The 23,801-nt window shown below is 35.0% G+C and overlaps 1 protein-coding gene across 9 annotated transcripts in view; it reads right to left on the bottom strand.

The window, feature by feature from the left end:
- GPATCH8 (G-patch domain containing 8) overlaps positions 1-23,801 on the bottom strand; it is a 113,371-nt gene that overhangs the window by 66,668 nt on the left and 22,902 nt on the right. For 5 of the 9 annotated variants that reach the window (XM_082442594.1, XM_082442589.1, XM_082442592.1 and 2 more), the window contains 2 exons: positions 13,125-13,199; positions 5,018-5,090 (listed from right to left, as the gene is read on the bottom strand). In XM_082442594.1, coding sequence (XP_082298720.1) covers positions 5,018-5,090; positions 13,125-13,199 — 148 coding nt within the window. Of the gene's footprint in view, positions 1-5,017; positions 5,091-7,181; positions 7,200-12,118; positions 12,154-13,124; positions 13,206-23,801 lie in introns of those variants that run through there. The other 4 variants (XM_082442595.1, XM_082442597.1, XM_082442596.1 and 1 more) reach the window with 3 other exon arrangements.

The following is a 23,801-nucleotide window of genomic DNA, read 5'->3' on the forward strand; positions in this document are numbered from 1 at the left end:
TCAGAGAAAGCCCACGCGCAGCAGTGAAGAGCCAATGCAGCCAAAAATAAATAAATTAAATTAATTAATTAAAAAAATTTAAATGCCATTAACTGTAAAACAGCTTTATGTGCCACTAAGAAAGAAATTTAAAAAGCTGCCAATTATAACTGTACTGCCATTAATAAGGTGTATCTGATTTTACCTTTATTAAAATATGAAAAACTGTCTTAGAATCAAGGAAATATGGTAGACTATTTCCAATCTATCGCAGTGATATAATTAATAACTTCAATCATACATTATTTTGTGCATTTCATGAATAAGTTAAAGATAGATAGATAGAAACAGAATTACTGGATCTAAGGATACATGTATTTTAATCTTTAAGTAATTCAAATTGTCCTCCACAGTGGTTTTATCAGTTTATAGTTTCACTGGCTATAATGTAAGAACCTTTTCTCCAAAATCTGACCAGGCTAATCTTTTTTTTAAGCCTTTTCCAAGCCAACAAGTGAAAAATGATATCTCATAGTTTAATATGCATTATCTCTAATATGAAAAGCATTGAGAATATTTTCAAACACCTAAAGGTCATTTGCATTACTTTTCTGTAAACAGTGCTCATATCGTTTCTCCCTTTCTATTTAGGTTATAAGTCTTTTACAAACTGATGATAAATACATAAGGAAATCTGTCCTTTGTCTGTAATGAAATATTACAGATACTTCTCCCAGTTTGTTTTTTTCTTGTTGTTCTGTTTTTTTACTTTATTTATGATGAAATACAGTCAAATTTATCCTTTTTTTAATGTCTTCTGGGTTTGGAGTTGAACTTAGAAAAGTTTTCCTCATTCTAAGATTATTTTTAAAATAATAATTATCCCATTGTTCATCTTAATGATTTCATTTTTTACATTTAAATATTTTATTCATCTGGAATATACTTTTGGGTAAGGTATGACAGTGGGGATCAAACTTCTTTTTTCTGGGTTGCTATCCAGTTGTCCCAACACCATTGCTCAGTGACTGACGCTCTTTTAGATGTTCTAACTAAGAGCTCAGAATTACTGAAACAAACACCAAAATTAGGGGCTTAGGACCCTAAAACATATACAGCATTAAAAGCACAGATCTGGGAGTCAGATATCTAGCATATCATATTAAGCTACTACTGTTACAAATTCTGGGAAATAGAGAGTAGCAAGATAGAGGCTTCTCTATTTATGATTTTTATTATATTTAGGTTTTTGATGAAGACCTAAAGATGGATTATCTCAAATTCAGTTAAAATATCTAAATATACACTATACATCAGAGGTGTTAATAACAAGTAGCATTTATATAGTGTTTTACAGTTTGTATAAAGTGACTTCACTTAGGTTAATTTACTTTATCCTCATAATCACTCTGTGAGAATAGAGGCAGAGATTTTAATCCCCATTTATTGCTGAGAAAAATAATTCAGTTATGGCAACTTGTCCCTTAAAGTAAGTGGCAGAGCCAAACTCTAACCTAAATCTTATGTTTCCAAATGCTGCTCACACTGCCTCATACCCTACACCAAGTACTTTTAAACAAAAATAAAAGAGAATCCCTACTCTCAAGGAACTTGAAGCACTTTGTCAATTAAATATTCAATTGATCACATACTAAAAAATATAAAACATGGCCCCTGGCCTTAAAAAACCTTCAAAGGTGTACAGTAAGTTTAAAAAGCAAGACTTGGGGGACTGGAAAATAAGCCTGAAGAGCAGGAATGATGTCTTATCTACTATGCCCATGGCTTATGCTATTTACAACTGGCATAACCAGAATACATTATTAGCTCAGTAAATGTTGGTTGTCTGTTACTGACTGAACCCTCTAGACAGCGTGAAATATGAAATAATACCACACCTCATTCATTTTTCTCAGGTGCTGAACTTTTCTTTGTGACCAAAAAATCAGCCAAATCGTCAAACGGCTTAGAAAATATAACAAAGGAAGTTCAGGCACCACTTCCGGGCTACACCTACTTACCTATTTCATAGCAAAATAAAGATTCTGAGCTACAGTCCATTCCATTTCAAAGCTGCCGGAAGGTTATAAAACAATTTCAAGAACCAAATCCAGCTCAACAGCCACAAAATACAACTATCATTTGCTGTTGCTTTATTCCAAATTAAACACATCCTCTGCTTCTATAATAAAAAACTGTCTGTAACATTTCTCATCAACAGGCCTTTCTTTATGTTGTTTCCTTCAGACATCTTGTCAACATATCTTTTCTACAGGTCTTTTAGTTTTTTAACACTAATAATCACTTACCTGCCACACACAAAAGTTCCTATTTTTTTTTAACTTTTGAAATATTTTAATAAATACTAGGGGAGAACAAAAAGTGAATAATAAGGGAAATTCAACTACAAAATTAAACCCACTTTACAAAGTTTAATTTTCTATCGTACCACAGATAATTTTGCTTCAGAGTTGGCATACCCTATTCTCCAACCTATCCACTGACAAGTTATATACACTGTAGCCCCAGGGACTGGCACTCTTTGTGAAAGTCTTGCATGGGTTGAAATAATTTTTAAACGTTAACAAAAAAATCCTAAAAAGATCAGGTTTAAATTTAGTGGATGGCTGCATGTTAAAAATGTTAGAGTCTTAAAATCAAATAAAAGGAACTAAAGGTTGACAATAAATGAGTAAATGCAAAGAACTTACAAAGCCATGAGCCTAGAAATTATTTGCAGTGACTGGTCTATACAATAACAAGGAGGCATGATTTTCAGTGGAGCAACAGGGCTTTCTTCAGTGGTTACTTATAGAAAAGGTTTGGTACAATGAAAAAAATCAGTCATGAATTACCTCAATATACCATAAATGTGGCTATATTCTAGGTCAAATCATGTGGGTATTACAGAAAGAGCTATGTAAGAGAAACCAGCACAATGTCTGCACAATGTTGAATGTGACACTAAAAAATAAAAGAGCCATTTACAAGACAATTAAAGTCACCCCTTAATATTGGCAACAGAATAAGGTCCCATTCTTTTTGAAGGGTAAAGACTGTACTAGCCATTCAAGGCAGATGGGCTTTTGCACAACAATGTGAATTTAGTAAACACTACTGAACTGTACACTTAAAAATGGTTAAGATGGCAATTTTATGTTATGTGGGTTTTGCCACAATTAAAAAGGAAAAAAATAAAAGATGGGCTTCAAATTTCCCTGTTATTTTAAATAAATAATGGATTTATGAGTTATTAAGTGCTTATTACATGCCTATCACCATAGAGATGAAGGTGAAATATGGATAAAACTTAATTTCTCTTTTCAAGGAGCTCAAAGTTTAAAGAGAACCAAATTGAAAACTGTTCTTAAAATGAAGCAATAATAATAATTTTCCATCACCCAAAAATAGGTGAGTATCCATTTACCTCACCTTTCTTAAACTCACTGTCTGTATGTCTCTCACTCTCTTTCCCTCTGCAGGTTCTAGTTGTACTTTAAAGTCTCTGATGTTTACAATGAAAAATTCTAGGATTCAAACAGATTTGCTAGCCCCTATGAAATGCCCCCCAGTTCTACTCCCTTGTGTGCCTGAACAAAGAGAGTAACAATCAGCAATGCTCCTGGGAATCTCTGAATAAGAAGAGAGGTTTCAAACAGTAGGGAAAGATCAAATCCAATCTTCAGACCTTATTCTGAACTATCGCCTCCATTCAAGTCAACCCAACACCTAACTATGCAAACCACTGGGACTAATCCTATCAAGAAGTCATTTCTACTTTAGTCCTGATTACCCTTTCTCTCTTCTGGACTCTTAGAAAATCTATGGTCTATGCCATACTAATTGCTCTCAACTGTAGAGTATTCTTTATATTGTGTGCAATAAGTTCTTGTGTCACTGGAAAACAAGTTTAAGGGTGATCAAATCTTTCTATCTGCCCAAAAGAATAGGTGAATGCTTAGTAATAAATATTAATTTGAAATATATTTTTTGAGCATTTCCTTTGTGTTACCACTGAATAGAATTTGTGGATGTAAAATATAAAAAGCAAAGGTTTTAAAGACTGAAACATCCTGCTTCATGCCCTGTCCTCTTGTGTCCCTTAATATACACATTTGAACTGATCAGACTTCCCATTCAAATGGTGGAAATTCATTTCCCAAATTCAAAGAATTAGGCAATAGTAGCGCCCCTCTCCCCAAAGATCCCTTTATACAACAAGACCCTCCATGACCAGAAGCAGAAGTGCAACGATTTCCATCATTTCTGAGGTAGTGTTCACATCTGCAGAGAACAAACAGTAGCCCTTGAATATGAGGGAGCTAAAAAGTGAATGGAGTTGGTTGGTTGGTTTCCAACTAGCAAGAACTCAGAAGCAGGAATGTTAGTATTTTGTTATCCAAATGATTAGTATAGTTAAAAGAAAAAATAAATGCAATGGAAACTTTAAGCCATACATTTCCCAGAGACTGATCTAAACTTGAGAAATGGCCTCTCAGAGAACCCTAAGAAGCCTCTGCTTCCATCTTATGTTTCATATAGGTTAATTTTTCTCTTTACTACTACATGGATTCTGATTACAGAAAAAGAACCAGGGCAATCACCAGCTTCAGGGAGAATTTGGGAGGGCAAAAATTAAACTCTGCTGTTGAATGGTTTTCTTTATAATACTGAAGCCACAATACAACATCACTAAATAATACAAAGAAAGCACACTCCAATACTATGTACTTCATTTACTTCACCCACCCATCACCTCCACCAAAAGAAACTTAAAACAGGTTGAGCCACACACAGTATGTCTGATCTGAAAGTATTCGTGACACAGCAGCTTACTCTTGCAAATTATTAGCTTAATAGTGATTTAAAATATAGTCATAGGAAAAATAGACTATTCTAGGGAGTAAAAGGCAAGTGGGAAAACCCAAACACTTTTTAAAGAAAGACAACAAATATACTCAGGCATAAGATCTGCCATCAGAAACATTTTCTTTTTCTTTCTTTTTTTTTTTTTTTTTGGTATATTTAAAAAACTTACCCTGAAGAGATTTTCCCAATCCCTGGCCCAGCTTCCACCCATGTTTCTGGAGTAAGCGATGTCCAATATTATCCTGACAGACAGAACAGAGAGACAAACCAAAAATATTCCAATAATATATTCTTCCCTTCCTAGTGATATTTAAACAGGTGATGAACAAGAGATAATTCTACATATATGCATGCAAAAAGGTGCTAATAATAGGGTAAATGTGCCCAATAAAGGGGGCATTAATGTAAAAAGAAATACTGTCTAGTATTTTATATGGGAAGAACATACAGGGTAAGGGTCCTTTCTGATGGTGTGCTGGGCAACTTTTGTACATAACACTTTTAAAAGGAGAAAAAAGGGAAGGGGAAAAGGGGAAGAATACACTTATGAAGTTTAACACTAACATTAAAAAGCATAAAATCAAGGTACTTATACAATCATATCCACCACCTAGACAGCACCACTTTATAAGTTTTTTAAAGAAAATCTACATTGTGTTTAGTTATTCTGCTTATGTGTCAGGCTTTCATGATACAAAGTAAGTTGTAAGTGTAAGACTGCCCCACCACTAGAAATGAAAACACAATCAGAGCAAAATCCAGGCTAGACTTGATTGGTTTTTTTAATATATATATAAAAATATAAATATTTAATTAGCATGCAGCCAATATTAAACTGAAAAAAGTGAGGTTAGTAAAATAAGAAATTAAATTGATTAAACAGAAAAATAAAATGAGCTCAAGCACAGACTGAGTGATGCATTTCAACATGTAATCTAACAAAAATACTAAAATGTTAGAATGAAACAGGCCTAGCAGTAAGTTAACAGTAAAGAACCATTAGTGCATGTAGGGGAAAAAAACCAATATACATAATGTCTCATCTTCCTAGGAGCACAGTGGAAAAGATCTTTCAATGTAAACCCATGAAAAGACACCAGAAACAACAATTAAGTGTCAGCTTTTGTGTAAGGGTTCAAGATCTTAGAAAACTCTGCAGACCTTTGTCCAATTCTTTGCTTTTTACAAATACTGCGAAGTACAGAGACAAAGCCAAAATAACCATTAACTGTATCAGATAAAATGATGCTACTCATCCAAAAGAAAACATTTAAAAATTTTAAACACAAAGTGTTCTGTATGCATTAAAATGTAATTTATAATATTAACTGGGTATCACCATTTGAAAATAATCTCATATTTCCTGAAATCAAATTATGAAGTCAACTAAACCAATTAGTCTCTGAATTAGAATCAAATCTCATATTAAATTGCTTTTTATCTTCCAGCTCCATATTCAACGGTAAAATGCTCTTCGGAGTTACAAAGGAAAGAAAAAAATTATTTCACTATTATATTCTCTGATAGTAAGTTACAAAAGGAAGATTAAGCCTCCCCAATGCTCTGTTTAAAAATTTTAAAAAAGGTCAATTTCCTTCTATGAGTTTATGACAGGATGCCAACTGGAAAACTGGGCTGAATTTCATTGATCAGAGGAACAAAGATCAGGATACTTAAAAAAAAAAACAAAAATGTGGCAAATGATAATGAGAAGTCTGTTTCTAAAACAAAACATGCAATTGTTTTAAACGTATATGTACAAAATCATTACTGTGCACAAAAGGTCACTAGAGATTATTTTTTGCTAGCAACTGAGAGAATGAGAAAATGCTATGGCTATGTGTAATCCCAGTACAGAATGCCTAACTATTTATACATAACTTTATTGTTAAAAAAATTTTTTGTAAGTCTTAATACAAGTAATGTTAGCAGAAAAGGAAGATAAAGAGGCCTTTATAATACTACTGTGGAAATAACCTTACCTGTACATAAAATCATTGTTTTACATTGTAACTCCTACAACTGAATTAACTATGGGAAGGACAAGGATAGCAGAATGACTCTAAGATTATGTAGCTGACTGAAGTAGTGTTTAATTTTTTAACAGACTAATTTTGTAACTATACTTGGCACAGATTTACGGTATTAAACCATGCTGACAAAAATTGTTGTCCCTTTTTTTAATTTAAGAAAACTCAATCTTTTGGCTAAGTGGAGATGAGACATTATGCTGACTGTGTTATATTATGAATGCACTAAAATAAACAGACAGATGAAGCAGTATGCTATTTCCAAAAGCAGTGCAAGTGGAGTGAAAGCATTTCCATACGAACCTGGCTTTAAAAACTGGGCTGTCAAAAGAACAGTTAAATGTAACACAAAGTAAGAAACTGTCCAATCACTAACGGTCGTTTTTTTTTTTTTTTGTCTTGTTTTCAATTCACTGCTTGCAATTAATGTATTTATTAAAGAAGAGTGAAAGCATAAGTAAATTCACGAGTCAAGACCAGCTGAGAGATTCAAGAGCAGCGTGTTGTGACTGACAACAGTGAAAGGAAAAGCAAATGTTAAAGGGAGAAGGAGGAAAAAGAAAAATTTAGGGTTATACACATTAGCACCACTTTTACAAAACCACTCAAGATGGCTGTCACCTTCTCAAAAAAACTATTGATACAAAATGGCAGTGGCATTTCTCTTCTAAAACTTTAGGTGAAAACTGTTCTTTAATTAAATCTACTTCCCCAAGTATGCACAGGGAATGAACTGTCAGGGGTTATATTAAAATTATTAACATGCCACTCTGTGTCCTTGCAGTTATAACAAACGCAAAAAAAATAATAGGCGTATCTCCCAGAAAGTCTTCCCCTCTCCAACCTCCTAGATTAAGTGAATGACTAATACAGAAAATCTAAACCTTTCCTATCATTTCAGCCTATCTGCTTTTGGAGGAAAAAAGGCAGTTCTGTGACTCTGCAGAAACGACTAGTATTCATTATGGTCCCTTTTCTTACCAAAAAAAGAAAAAAGTTTTATAAACACTAGTCAGAACTCCAACAGGCTTAAGGATGATGGGTAACACAAGAAAGGCACACCAAAATACCTTATAACAAAGTAGAACAAAGCAGACTTGTCTAATCTGAAGTGATCAAAATGTTCATTGAACTTTCACTGTGAAAGAGCAAGGAATTCAATGGCCAGCCTGTGAAAATCATTAATCTACTCTCTCTGGTTAGGTTGCCAATTATTCCCGTGAATGTTATTTATAACAGTAAACTGCAGTAAATAATTTGTAGCCCAAACAGGTAATCTAGACATAACATGGGCAATGAGTACTATTTAACTTCTGAAATAGTAACAATTTACTATTTTGGTCACTATAATAGTGACTAAAAAAACTTTCAGTTTTTTATTTTTAAATAAAATATATCATTTGCAATTTAGTTATAATCTCATAGAAGCAAAAGTAAATAATAGATTTTATTTTTTCTTTTTTAACACAGCCTGGTTTGTGACTAACAAAGGGGCATGTACAGTGACAGGCTGTTTATAATTTAAATGCACATGGAAGAAATGCAGGGAAATATACAATTAATAAAACAACTGAACTTTGCCCAAGGGAAGTAGGCAAAAAGCTGGTTTTCCACATGATTCATAGAGCTCCCGCAACCTATTTGTTTTTTTGTTTCAGGCTGTGTGGCACAGCCTGTGGGATCTTAGTTCCCCGACCAGGGACTGAACCCAGGCCCTCAGCAGTGAAAGTGCAGAGTCCTAACCACTGGACCACCAGGGAATTCCTCCCACAACCTATTTGTTAGTCTCTGTGCTTGAGACTCCAAAAATGGTGGCAGTGCAGCATTTTCTTTGGTTAGGCATGAAGTTTTTCTTAATTTTGGTTAAACTATAAAGCTGACCTAAAAACTCAAACTTTTTTCACCTAGATTACCTAAATTGGCCTTTACATTTTTTTGTATTTCTAAACTTAAATGTAAATTAAAGTGCCATATTTTAACCCTTTGTTCCTCTGTATTATATGTGTGAGAAAGAATATAATTTTTAAATGGGAACATCATTGATAGCAAGAAATGTGTATTATAAACAACTACCAATATGCTGAAAACACAATATCAGCCCAAAAACAAAAACAAAAAACCAACTCATTATTGTTTCATCCATTCCTCGACATTTTTATTAATTAAATACCAAGTAGAAAACTTTCCCAGGAACTTTGCTCCATGAAGCTGTACACCACCAGAGTAACAATGATCATTTTGGCAACAGCACCACCAATCTGTATAATGGGAGCCTGCCAAAATACAGATTAAAATTTACTTCACCGTGTGGGGCTGATTCCACGTTTTTAATAGCAGAAAATAGAATATCACGTCTCAAGAGAAAACTATACTACAATTATGTCAGTGACTAGATGAATACTAATTCCACACCGAATTTTCTTTTAGTTGACAGCCACATTCAATTTACACCATTTAGCTCATTTTCAACAGTGACAAAAATGGCAAGTCTCTTGAGTGGATTGTAAGCTTTGCTGATTGTGTATTAAAGACTCTATAAGCAAAAACCAAGTGCTACTAGGTGAACCCATGCAAACAAGTTGTAAAAATTCCCAAAACAAAAAAATCTATAGCTCACTACAGATGACACAATGAAGACTAGAGAGAAAAGCCATATAGTAATGCTACACCATTCAGCTCCAAGAAGCACATTATTTATAGTGCAGTCCACATATGGTCACTGCTAAATGTCAAATCAGCAGTCTTACGGAGTTACAGTTTGGAACTAGTGGAGTCCACAGATCTAAACAGATATGCAACATGACAAAATCCACTTATACATATACTTCTAAATCCCCAGATATGCAAAGGAAACATCAGCAACTGGAATTTGAAAACTTAACATTAATTTTTAAAACCTGCTCGGTCAACCTGACAACTATACAGACAGAATTTTAATCAGTCAGGTAGAACAAAGACCAACTAATGGCTGATGGGTAGTTTTACTTCCAGCTTCAACAATGACAACATATTTTAAGTCTATGGTGCAGGCATTTTAACTTTTGTATAGCTTATAATCACTCTCCCATCTGATTTCTCATCTTCTTTCTATGATAAAGATCATAAAGGACCATATATCCTAAATCACATCAACCAATTCTTGGATCTATGGTGGAATCCTAGACTGGGCTATGGTTTTAGATTAAGTTTTATTTGTTTTCTAAATATTTTATCTTTAAGTATATAGAGGTTATAATTAGAGCTGGGACCTAAAAATCTCATAAAGCAATAACTTAAAATATAAGTTCTAAAAGTTTTTTGTAATGAGGGTAAATATTAATACTTTCTACTTTCCTTTAATTCAGATAATCATGTTGTCTGGCAATTCTTTAAAAATTTTCTTAGAACAGTGTTTTATTCTTGACCAGAAATTTCCCTGAAAGATATCTGGTTGGCTGAAGTAAAGAAGGGAAAATAAAACTTTATAACAAAGATTATGAAATACTTTACAAATGCTGGATTTTGATGTGTTTTAAATATTTCCTGATTGAAACTGAAACACCTATATCATCTAAGGAACAAAGCTAAGCTTCAGAAGTTTACCAAAAGCATAATGCATTATCACATCTTTGTATCTCATTTCCCATCTTGCCGGTTCGCAACAAATTTACCCTATTACAAAACAGAAGGACCTTAATCCTATACTCACAATAACCCTTCACAAGGGCATATTCTTGGCACAAACCTGTGCAGAGACTTCCTCGGTTACCAGCTGCTGCAGATTACCTTTGTTAGAAAAAAAAATGACTAGACCTTTAGCTCCTGCAATGATCTGTAGACTCCCAAAGCTGCATATTTCCAGCCACTTTTGAGTTGCATGCTGTAGCAAAACAGTCAGCACCTCTCAATAGATATTGCTGCAGAGAAAGATTTTAATTCAGCAGAGACTCTTTCTGTGTGTTAGAAGCAACGCCATTTCCCCCTAAGAACAAGATAGCTCAACAGCTCAACAAGATAGCCAGCCAGCCAGACATATAACTAATATACACTTACTTGGTGAGCATTCCTAAGGTGACAGGGCACTTGGGGGTTACTACACTATCTATTTTGATGCCAATCATTTTAGGACTTTCTTTTAAAACTTTAAATTTATCCCCAAATGATTTGGTAACAGAAATAAAATCCCTCTCTTTTTGTCCCACTTCTATCTAACACCATGTCAGCTATGAAGCTCCTCCCCGCTACTACCTAAACTACCACATCACAATAAAGCATATTTTAATGTGTTTCGGGAGTAAATTTTTATTGTAAGTATAATTTATTAATATACATCTCTGAACATATAATTATTCATAAAAAAATAAATATCCAGTCTGAGTACTATATACCATTTGCTATTTTTAGTGGAGAAGATAATAACCATTTAATAAATAAGGCATATATCAATTCCACTCCTACTTGTTGAGATTACTCAGTCGGACTGAATTCTGATAGTGTTCTCCCTATGACATGTGCTGGAAAAATTCCTGGACAGTGTGAGAGGAAAAAGAGCACTAGTCCCACATGCCAAAGGAATGACTTTTCCAAAACTCTTTAAATGTAGCCCTAAAAGAAGGCTTTAAAAACGTTAAATATCATTTAATTTACTGCTTTTAAAAAAACTTGCTTGAGTATAATAATAATGACTACTAGGCTGCAAACTCAGTCTAGCTAAATTTCCTGTTACTGTTGAGTCAGAGTACCCACAGAATTATAGCTTGTATAGTATTGACCAACCATGTACCTTGTAGAATATGGTACTTGGGCCTTTCTTCTGACAGCTATCTGTTCTTAAACTTTGACCCAAAGAAACATTTAAATAAAATGGAAAAAAATAAATTATTTTTCAAGTACAAGGTATTGACCTAGCTAGCCTACAGATTTTATGGTAAAACTCTACCTTGTGATAATTCCCAAGATGATACAGAACAAGGCAACAACTTCAGTGATTTTTAACTTAGCAAAGTGGGCTTGGCATTTTATCCTTAAGTCAAAACAAGACTGGGCTTTCAGCACATCAGGTGTGAATTCTCCCTCTGCAGCATTATCACATGCGTCATCAATTACTGCCATGCCTAAGTCTAGCATCATGCCAGCACATTAAGACAGAGGTACTATATGCAGTGTTCACTGGACCAGAAGAACAGAAATAAGAAGGGGAGGTGGGGGAGAAAGAAACCCTAGAGAAGAAATTAAAAAAAGGCAGACCGTGCAATACAAACCAGATCATGGCTGCTTAGCTAATATGGGCCAACTGCTGTGGAAGAAAAATGTCGAACACCCCAAGTTGTGTAAATTTCTGTAAACATCTAAACACACACACAAACACACACAACACCAACCTAATTAGGAACATAAATATATGTGGATCCTTTACTATGGTACAGTTATGAAAATAAAAGCTAAAGTTAAAATATCTGCTCTCTAAATTGCCTTATTTTCCTGAGGGAGGAGAAGCTAGTGTTTCTTAAAGGGAGAAGGGGGATGTCTTGACTGCTATAGAGATTCTCTCTTTGATGATTTTTCATTCAAGTTAACCAATAACTTCCTGAAACCCTTATTAAATACGTACACTTAAGCACAAATATTAAATACCGACAATACTGACAAGTTTAGACATTTTAACAATGGGCTGTGTAATCTGAAAATAAAGGGCTTTTCAAAATAAAAATAATGTTCAAAAATTAAGAGTCAGGAAAATAAATCTCCTTGTTCTGTTGCTTTGCATCAATATTTAAAATTAAGTTGTGTGAAAAGATACAACCAACTTTTGACAAAAACCAGACATCTCAAGCCACAGAAACCAAAATTACCATGTTTCACAAGAGTCTGGTAAATAAAACATATTAGTCCTTAACTGTTCCTAATGGAACATTTCACACATGATTGTGTTGCCCAGGAAAGGTGAAGCTTTTTAAAGGATCAAAATACATTTTACTCCTTTATTCAATTTACAAAAACACTAAACTTCAACTTGCTATCTTTAACAGGATATCAGTATGGGCCAAAAATGATATTTTTCCATCGAAATTCTAAATTGTTTCTAGATTTTTCACTGATTTCCCAACATATTAAATATTAGATTACAACCCAAACTCTACTTGATTACTGTAGGGCATGCAAGACCTCTAAACTGTACTATAAGTTATTAATAAGTTTAACTTCATTCACATCAAGTGTCACACGAACACTACCTATCTGTGACCCAAAATTAAGCACTGATCTTACCGATTCTATAGGCTTGTCAAGTGACGCTTGTTCAATTTCCAAATGTCCTTCTTCATACTGATCAAAGTGATTACCCTGAAAAAACAAGACTACAGTTATTTTTTCCGAAAGCATAAATGCCAAAATTATTAGTAAAACTAATCAAACTAGGGGTTATTTTAACTTTTCAATCTTTTTCCGTAAACAATCAAACTATGCCACAAATTCAGACTTTCTTAAATTTATAAAAACAATCAGAAGTCTAGATCTAGTAATGTGAACTCGTCTTCCTATGATGAACATTGAAATTGCTAACTAAAACATCAACCATTTGGGCTATCAACTCTTTCGTAGACTGACTATTAGGAAGACTGCAGAATCTTAAAAACAAAGGGCTGTATTGTGTTTTACTTTTCCTAAACAATCTTGTGCTACAGAAGATAAACCCTAACAGTAGAATGCAAATAAAATCTGTATTACAATACTGTTCAATGTTGACAAACATTGCTTTTAACTAAAACTGCTAAAACATTCAACTTTAAATCATCAAGTTCTAACTCCAAAGTTTCAAGGAATTCAGAAACACAATCTCTTGACACAGTATCCCAAAGACAGCTATTCCTCTAATGATCTGCCAAAAGAGATAAGCATGCCTGTATAATGCCATATTTGACCACAATCAAGCAAGCTGTCACTGCAACCAGAATAAGTCAAAACAGCTCAATTGAGGACAGGTGCAGACAACTAGGAAATTCTCTCTAATCCTGGTTTTCTCTGCTCCATGAGAAAGGAAGAGCCCATAATTTGGCTTTAAATCAGAGTATCAATTTTCCGGTTTCCTTCGTGTTACAAAGTAGAGGGCATGAGGATTTGTGAGTTCTGAACTGACCTAAGTCAAAAGACTAAAGACTTCAGTCTAGCCTAAATTTAATTCAAGTGTGGAGTGGTATGACAACTTGAATGTTAACCTAACCAAAAATTACTTTGCTTTTTCAAAGTAAAATTTCAGTTGAAAGAATAAAGCTTAATGATAGCAAGCTCTAACATACAGTTTGCCACACTGTATCATAAACATTAGGTTACTTGTTTCCCTCACCAGAATGTGAAGTCCCTAAGGACAAGAAAGGTGGTCTTGTAGTGAAGAAAAAGTTCTGCAACTAGACAGTGGTGATAATGGTCGTACAACATTGTTAATGTATTTAATGCCACTGAACTGTGCACTTTATTAAAATGAAAATTTTTATGTGTATTTTACCACATTAAAAATAATAAAACTGTGTGGTAGAGTCTATCCAAAAAAAGAAAGGAATAATAGGACAGGAGTGGGGTTTCCAAAGACAAAAAGCTAATCTTAAAAATGGAATAGGATTTAAGAGCAGGTATCCCTTCCAAGAATAAGAAAGAGCAGGTATCCCTTCCAAGAATGAGAAAAAGCAATCATCAACAAATACTAAAATGTGAAAAAATAGCTATCAATCTTGAAAGTCTGTCTTAATCTTCAATATTTTGTCCAACGATCTCTTTAAAATAACACCTGCCTCTTGGCATTTTAACTTCTATTCCAACATTTAAAGGTTTAACAGTTACTTAAAAGGTATTAATTGCAAAGTACAGCTAAATTCCTAAATAATAAACATCCAGATAATTAGATTAACTCAAACCTCACAGTATTATAGAACACCAATGTCCAGCCAAATCTCATAATTCTCTTTCATTCTATGGCTTGATATGATCTAATTATAAAAGAATAATCTCAAACTGCCAACAATAATTGGGTACTATTTTTAAAATAATTAAATCTTTAAAGTATTTAACTTAGGACAACCGTGTTTCAAATCAAAAGAGAACTGCTCCCAAATTTATCACTATCAAAAATGATATAATAAAAGCACAAACACTTAGATATTATTAGTGAACTACCAAGTAATTCTACAAAAAAGAAAATGGCATCTGGGAAAACCCATTCCAGTTCATCCTTAGTACACGAGAAATAACTCGAGTTTTTCCAAACAGATCACGAATCATTAGCAAAATCTTCTTTTTTTCGGTGGCCGAACCGCACGGGATGTGGGATCTTAGTTCCCCGACCAGGGATTGAACCCGGGGCGGCAGTGAAAGCGCAAAGTCTTAAGCACTGGACCGCCAGAGAATTCCCTACAAATTACTGTCCATAAATACCAGATTCTAAACACAGCTAAGTTTTCAAATCATTCTGCATCTATCTAACACAATACAAAAGAGCATTAATAATAGTTTGAGTCCAGAAAAAGACCCATACATTTATGTTTTTTTGAAGTACAGTTGATGTACAATATTTATGATTAATTGATCTTCGACAAAGGTTCAAAAACAGAGAAATAAGTATTTACAATATATGGTGCTAGAACTAGGTACTCATATGCAAAAAAATGAGCCTCAATCCATACCGCACACCATAATAAAAATATAACTAAAAATGTATCACAGACCTAAATGTAAAACCTAAAATTATACAATTTCTAGAAGAAATATACAGGAGAAAATCTTGGTGACCTTGGGTGAGACAAAGATTTCTTAAGATACAACCCCAAAAGCACAATCTATAAAAGAAAAAATTGAAAACCTGGACTGGGAGAAAATATTCACAAATCTCGAAAGACCTGTATCCAAAATACATAAAGAACTCTCAAAACACAATAATAAGAAAACTCAGTTTTAAAGTAGGCAAAGATTTAAACAGACATTTCACCAAAGAATATATACAGATGACAAGCACTCAACATCATTAATCATTAGGGGAATACAAACTAAAATCACAAGGTGATACCACTATGCACCTATTAAAATAGTTAAAAAAAAAACCCAACAATATCAAGTGCTGATGAAATTGCACAGAAACTCTCATAGATTGCTGGTGGGAATGTAAAATGGTACAGCCACTTTAAAAAACAGTTTGGCAGTTTCTTATAAACTTAAACATACACTTACCAAATAACCCACCAATACTGTCCCTAGGTATTTACACAAGTGAAAGGAAAAACCTACGTTCACACAAAACCTGCCTGTGAATGTCTGGAAACTACTTAAATGTCCCTCAACTGGGAAATGGATTTAAAAACTATGGTTCACCCGTACAATGGACTATTTTTCAGCAATATAAAGGAACAAACTACTCATATAAGCAACAACATGTATGAATTTCAAACACATTATGCTAAGTGAAAGAAACCATACTGAAGAAGTTGTGTCATTCTGTTTATATAGCATGTGGAAAAAGCAAAATTAGAGAAAAGAAAACTGGTGGTTGACAGGGGCTGTAGACTGACTGTGGTGGTGGCCACACTGTGATACATTTTTAAAAAATATTTATTTATTTATCTATCTATTTACCTATTTATTTATTTTGGCTGTGCCAGGTCTTAGTTGCCGCACGGGACTTCTTAGATGTGGCATATGAACTCTTAGTTGCGCCATGCATGTGGGATCTAGTTCCCCAACCAGGGATTGAACCTGGGCCCCCTGCATTGGAAGGTGAAGTCTTACCCACTGGACCACCAGGGAAGTCCCCTGTGATACATTTTGTTAAAACACAAACTATACACATTTAAAATGGGTAAATTTCACCTATAATGGAAAAGAATCTGAAAAAGAATATTTATATGTATAACTGAATCATTTTGCTGTACACCTGAAACTAACAACACTGTAAATTAACTATTCTTCCATTTTAAATAAATAAATAAATAAATAAATAAAATGGGTGAATTTCACTATATCTTAATTATACTTTCATTTTTTTAAAAAACTGAAAAAGGGTGGGAAAAGCCAGTATTTCTACATTTCCACCCTTTAAAAAAATATTTTTTAAGCATTAAAAAACCTTAAATCCTATTCTGTACACACACTATAGTGGTAGTCACTTGCATCTATACATGTGTTAAAATAAAAATCAATATTACTCTATGATAGTTTTTAAAATTAAATAAAACAAAGTAAAAAACACGCATAGACAGCTCTAGAATACATACGAGGCTGATTCTAGAGGTTAACTCAGAAACCTAAGTGTCTAAGAGACAAGAGATGAGACGGAGGCCCCGTTTTTAACTGCATATGTTTTTTTTCTTTTGAATTTTTTTTTCACACACACACACTGTATTTTATTTTATTTTATTTTTTTTCACACACACACTGTATTTTATTTTTACAAGATATAAATAGACTGACACCAAGCATTGTACATGGATGACAACAAAAGCAACAATGATTGCAATTATCAAACATGAAACACACTCATACTATGTCATAAAATTGACATTCAGTCCAGTAATCCTCCACTGTAACAGCTCCTTTACTTTGCAGTGAAAATTGATTTGTATATTCTTTGCCTCTGAGTCCTTGTGGGATTTTTTTTTTTTTTAATTCAAACAGAAAGTCACAAAAATTATACTCATCCTCATCAGTTCGCTCGGTCCCATGTAATTAATTTTTTTTTTCATCTTGATCTTTTGTTAGCACTTTTATCAGTTCATCAGTTTTTCATTAGAGTTCTGAAAATGCTTATTCATTCAGTTCAGCAGTACAGTCAGTTACCAGAAACCTGTATTTGTCAGTCTTTTCCATGAATTTCTTGAAGATGAAACCCTTTTATAGGAACATATTTGCAAAAGCATCAGAGTACACCCAGAACTGTCTGTAAATGACAAAAGACTTAAAAATGACCACGGTTAAAGATTTGATAATAATTTCATAATAATTCATATAATTTCATAATAATGCAGTTGACAAGAAAATTAGTTATTTCTGAGATATACATTTTAAAGTAATAACTAGGATTATGACTTATAACATTATACCAGAACATATAAGATTTTTAGAAATTTCATGTAATGTCTGAAACATTTATATTAACATATTTCCATACAGATAACCCAATGAAAGTTTAGTATTAGTTGTTTTGTTTCTTTTTTTATACTGCAGGTTCTTATTAGTCATCAATTTTATACACATCAGTGTATACATGTCAATCTCAATCGCCCAATTCAGCACACCACCATCCCCACCCCACCGCAGTTTTCCCCCCTTGGTGTCCATATGTCCGTTCTCTACATCTGTGTCTCAACTTCTGCCCTGCAAACCGGCTCATCTGTACCATTTTTCTAGGTTCCACATACATGCGTTAATATACGATATTTGTTTTTCTCTGACTTACTTCACTCTGTATGACAGTCTCTAGATCCACCACGTCTCAACAAATGACTCAGTTTCCTTCCTTTTTATGGCTGAGTAATATTCCATTGTATATATGTACCACAGCTTCTTTATCCATTCATCTGTTGATGGGCATTTAGGTTGCTTCCATGACCTGGCTATTGTAAATAGTGCTGCAATGAACATTCGGGTGCATGTGTCTTTTTGAATTACGGTTTTCTCTGGGTATATGCCCAGTAGTGGGATTGCTGGGTCATATGGTAATTCTATTTTTAGTTTTTTAAGGAACCTCCATATTGTTCTCCATAGTGGCTGTATCAATTTACATTCCCACCAACAGTGCAAGAGGGTTCCCTTTTCTCCACACCCTCTCCAGCATTTGTTGTTTGTAGATTTTCTGATGATGCCCATTCTAACCGGTGTGAGGTGATACCTCATTGTAGTTTTGATTTGCATTTCCCTAATAATTAGTGATGTTGAGCATCTTTTCATGTGCTTCGTGGCCGTCTGTATGTCTTCTTTGGAGAAATGTCTATTTAGGTCTTCTGCCCATTTTTGGATTGGGGTGTTTGTTTCTTTAATATTGAGCTGAATGAGCTGTTTATATATTTTGGAGATTAATCCTTTGTCCGTTGATTCGTTTGCAAATATTTTCTCCCATTCTGAGGGTTGTCTTTTCGTCTTGTTTATGGTTTCCTTTGCTGTGCAAAAGCTTTGAAGTTTCATTAGGTCCCATTTGTTCATTTTTGTTTTTATTTCCATTACTCTAGGAGGTGGATCAAAAAAGATCTTGCTGTGATTGATGTCAAAGAGTGTTCTTCCTATGTTTTCCACTAAGAGTTTTATAGTGTCCGGTCTTACACTTAGGTCTCTAATCCATTTTGAGTTTATTTTTGTGTATGCTGTTAGGGAGTATTCTAATTTCATTCTTTTACATGTAGCTGTCCAGTTTTCCCAGCACCACTTATTGAAGAGACTGTCTTTTCTCCATTGTATATCTTTGCCTCTTTTGTCATAGATTAGTTGACCATAGGTGCGTGGGTTTATCTCTGGGCTTTCTATCTTGTTCCATTGATCTATGTTTCTGTTTTTGTGCCAGTACCATATTGTCTTGATTACTGTAGCTTTGTAGTATAGTCTGAAGTCAGGGAGTCTGATTCCTCCAGCTCCGTTTTTTTCCCTCAAGACTGCTTTGGCTATTCGGGGTCTTTTGTGTCTCCATACAAATTTTAAGATGATTTGTTCTAGCTCCGTAAAAAATGCCATTGGTAATTTGATAGAGATTGCATTGAATCTGCAGATTGCTTTGGGTAGGATAGTCATTTTCACAATGTTGATTCTTCCAATCCAAAACATGGTATATCTCTCCATCTGTTGGTATCATCTTTAATTTCTTTCATCAGTGTCTTATAGTTTTCTGCATACAGGTCTTTTGTCTCCCTAGGCAGGTTTATTCCTAGGTATTTTATTCTTTTTGTTGCAATGGTAAATGGAAGTGTTTCCATAATTTCTCTTTCAGATTTTTCATCATTAGTGTATAGGAATGCAAGAGATTTCTGTGCATTAATTTTGTATCCTGCAACTTTACCATATTCATTAATTAGCTCTAGCAGTTTTCTGGTGGCAGTTTTAGGATTCTCTATGTATAGTATCATGTCATCTGCAAACAGTGACAGTTTTACTTCTTCCTTTCCAATTTGTATTCCTTTTTTTTCCTTTTTCTTCTCTGATTGCCATGGCTAGGACTTCCAGAACTATGTTGAATAATAGTGGTGAGAGTGGACATCCTTGTCTTGTTCCTGATCTTAGAGGAAATGCTTTGTTTTTCACCGTTGAGAATGATGTTTGCTGTGGGTTTGTCATATATGGCCTTTATTATGTTGAGGTAGGTTCCCTCTATGCCCACTTTCTGGAGAGTTTTTATCATAAATGGGTGTTGAATTTTGTCAAAAGCTTTTTCTGCATCTATTGAGATGATCGTATGGTTTTTCTTCTTCAATTTGTTAATATGCTGTATCACGTTGATTGATTTGCGTATATTGAAGAATCCTTGCATCCCCGGGATAAATCCCACTTGATTGTGGTGTATGATCCTTTTAATGTGTTGTTGGATTCTGTTTGCTAGTATTTTGTTGAGGATTTTTACATCTATATTCATCAGTGATATTGGTCTGTAATTTTCTTTTTTTGTAATGTCTTTGTCTGGTTTTGGTATCAGGGTGATGGTGGCCTCATAAAATGAGTTTGGGAGTGTTCCTTCCTGTGCAATTTTTTGGAAGAGTTTGAGAAGGATGGGTGTTAGCTCTTCTCTAAATGTTTGATAGAATTCACCTGTGAAGCCATCTGGTCCTGGACTTTTGTTTGTTGGAAGATTTTTAATCACAGTTTCAATTTCATTACTTGTGATTGGTCTGTTGATATTTTCTGTTTCTTCCTGGTTCAGTCTTGGAAGGTTATACCTAAGAATTTGTCCATTTCTTCCAGGTTGTCCATTTTATTGGCATAGAGTTGCTTGTAGTAGTCTCTTAGGATGCTTTGTATTTCTGCAGTGTCTGTTGTAACTTCTCCTTTTTCATTTCTGATTTTATTGATTTGAGTCCTCTCCCTCTTTCTCTTGATGAGTCTGGCTAATGGCTTATCAATTTTGTTTATCTTCTCAAAAAACCAGCTTTTAGTTTTATTGATCTTTGCTATTGTTTTGTTTCTATTTCATTTATTTTCGCTCTGACCTTTATGATTTCTTTCCTTCTGCTAACTTTGGGTTTTGTTTGTTCTTCTTTCTCTAGTTCCTTTAGGTGTAAGGTTAGATTGTTTACTTGAGATTTTTCTTGTTTCTTTAGGTAGGCTTGTATAGCTATAAACTTCCCTCTTAGAACTGCTTTTGCTGCATCCCATAGGTTTTGGGTCATCATGTTTTCATTGTCATTTGTCTCTAGGTATTTTTTGATTTCCTCTTTGATTTCTTCAGTGATCTCTTGGTTATTTAGTAACGTACTGTTTAGCCTCCACGTGTTTGTGTTTTTTACGTTTTTTTCCCTGTAATTCATTTCTAATCTCATAGCGTTGTGGTCAGAAAAGATGCTTCATATGATTTCAATTTTCTTAAACTTACTGAGGCTTGATTTGTGACCCAAGATGTGATCTATCCTGGAGAATGTTCCGTGCACACTTAAGAAGAAAGTGTAGTCTGCTGTTTTTGGATGGAATGTCCTATAAATATCAATTGAATCTATCTGGTCTACTGTGTCATTTAAAGCTTCTGTTTCCTTATTTATTTTCATTTTGGATGATCTGTCCATTGGTGTAAGTGAGGTGTTAAAGTCCCCCACTATTATTGTGTTACTGTCGATTTCCTCTTTTATAGCTGCTAGCATTTGCCTTAAGTATTGAGGTGCTCCTATGTTGGGTGCAGATATGTTTATAATTGTTATAGCTTCTTCTCGGATTGATCCCTTGATCGTTATGTAGTGTCCTTCCTTGTCTGTCTCTTGTAACAGTCTTTATTTTAAAGTCTATTTTATCTGATATGAGTATTGCTACTCCAGCTTTCTTTTGATTTCCATTTGCATGGAATATCTTTCTCCATCCCCTCACTTTCAGTCTGTATGTGTCCCTAGGTCTGAAGTGGGTCTCTTGTAGACAGCATATATATGTGTCTTGTCTTTCTATCCATTCAGCAAGCCTGTGTCTTTTGGTTGGAGCATTTAATCCATTCACATTTAAGGTAATTATCGATATGTATGTTCCTATGACCATTTTCTTAATTGTTTTGGGTTTGTTTTTGTAGGTCCTTTTCTTCTCTTGTGTTTCCCACTTAGAGAAGTTCCTTTAGCATTTGTTGTAGAGCTGGTTTGGTGGCGCTGAATTCTCTTAGCTTTTGCTTGTCTGTAAAGCTTTTGATTTCTCCATCCAATCTAAATGAGATCCTTGCCGGGTAGAGTAATCTTGGTTGTAGGTTCTTCCCTTTCATCACCTTAAGTATATCATGCCACTCCCTTCTGGCTTGTAGAGTTTCTGCTGAGAAATCAGCGTTAACCTTATGCGAGTTCCCTTGTATGTTATTTGTCGTTTTTCCCTTGCTGCTTTCAATAATTTTTCTTTGTCTTTAATTTTTGCCACTTGGATTACTATGTGTCTCGGCGTGTTTCTCCTTGGGTTTATCCTGTATGGGTCTCTCTGTGCTTCCTGGACTTGGGCGGCTATTTCCTTTCCCATGTTAGGGAAGTTTTCGACTATAATCTCTTCAAATATTTTCTCTGGTCCTTTCTCTCTCTCTTCTCCTTCTGGGACCCCTATAATGCGAATGTTGTTGCATTTAATGTTGTCCCAGAGGTCTTGTAGGCTGTCTTCATTTCTTTTCATTCTTTTTTCTTTAGTCTGTTCCGCAGCAGTGAATTCCACCATTCTGTCTTCCAGGTCACTTATCCGTTCTTCTGCCTCAGTTATTCTGCTATTGATTCCTTCTAGTGTAGTTTTCATTTCAGTTATTTTATTGGTCATCTCTGTTTATTCTTTAATTCTTCTAGGTCTTCGTTAATCATTTCTTGCAACTTCTCAATCTTTGCCTCCATTCTTATTCCGAGGTCTTGGATCATCTTCACTATCATTATTCTGAATTCTTTTTCTGGAAGGTTGCCTATCTCCACTTCATTGAGTTGTTTTTCTGGGGTTTTTTCTTGTTCCTTCATCTGGTATATATCCCTCTGCCTTTTCATCCTGTCTATCTTTCTGTAAATGTGGTTTTTGTTCCACACGCTGCAGGATTGTAGTTTTTCTTGCTTCTGCTGTCTGCCCTCTGGTGGTTGAGGCTATCTAAGAGGCTTATGGGAGGCTCTGTTGGTGGGTAGAGCTGACTTGCTGTGGCGGTCAGAGCTCCGTAAAACTTTAATCCACTTGACTGTTGATGGGTGGGGCTGGGTTCCCTCCCTGTTGGTTGTTTTGCCTGAGGCAACCCAACACTGGAGCCTACCTGGGCTCTTTGGTGGGTTTAATGGCAGACTCTGGGAGGGCTCATGCCAAGGAGTACTTCCCAGAACCTCTGCTGCCAGTGTCCTTGTCCCCACGGTGAAACAGAGCCAGCCCCCGCCTCTGCAGGAGACCCTCCAACACTAGCAGGTAGGTCTGGTTCAGTCTCCCCCAGGGTCACTGCTCCTTCCCCTGGGTCCCAATGCACACACTATTCCATGTGCGCCCTCCAATAGTGGGGTCTCTGTTTCCCCCAGTCCTGTCAAAGTCCTGCAATCAATTCCCACTAGGCTTCAAAGTCTGATTCTCTAGGAATTCCTCCTCCTGTTGCCAGACCCCCAGGTTGGGAAGCCTGATGTGGAGCTCAGTACCTTCACTCCAGTGGGTGGACTTCTGTGGTATGAGTGTTCGCCAGTCTGTGAGTCATCCACCCAGCAGTTATGGGATTTGATTTTACTCTGATTGCGCCCCTCCTACCGTCTCACTGTGGCTTCTCCTCTGTCTTTGGACGTGGGGTATCCTCCTTGGTGAAGTCCAGTGTCTTCC

This window comes from Balaenoptera physalus, assembly GCF_965194825.1.
Source record: "Balaenoptera physalus genome assembly, chromosome: 20".
Lineage (NCBI taxonomy): Eukaryota > Metazoa > Chordata > Mammalia > Artiodactyla > Balaenopteridae > Balaenoptera > Balaenoptera physalus.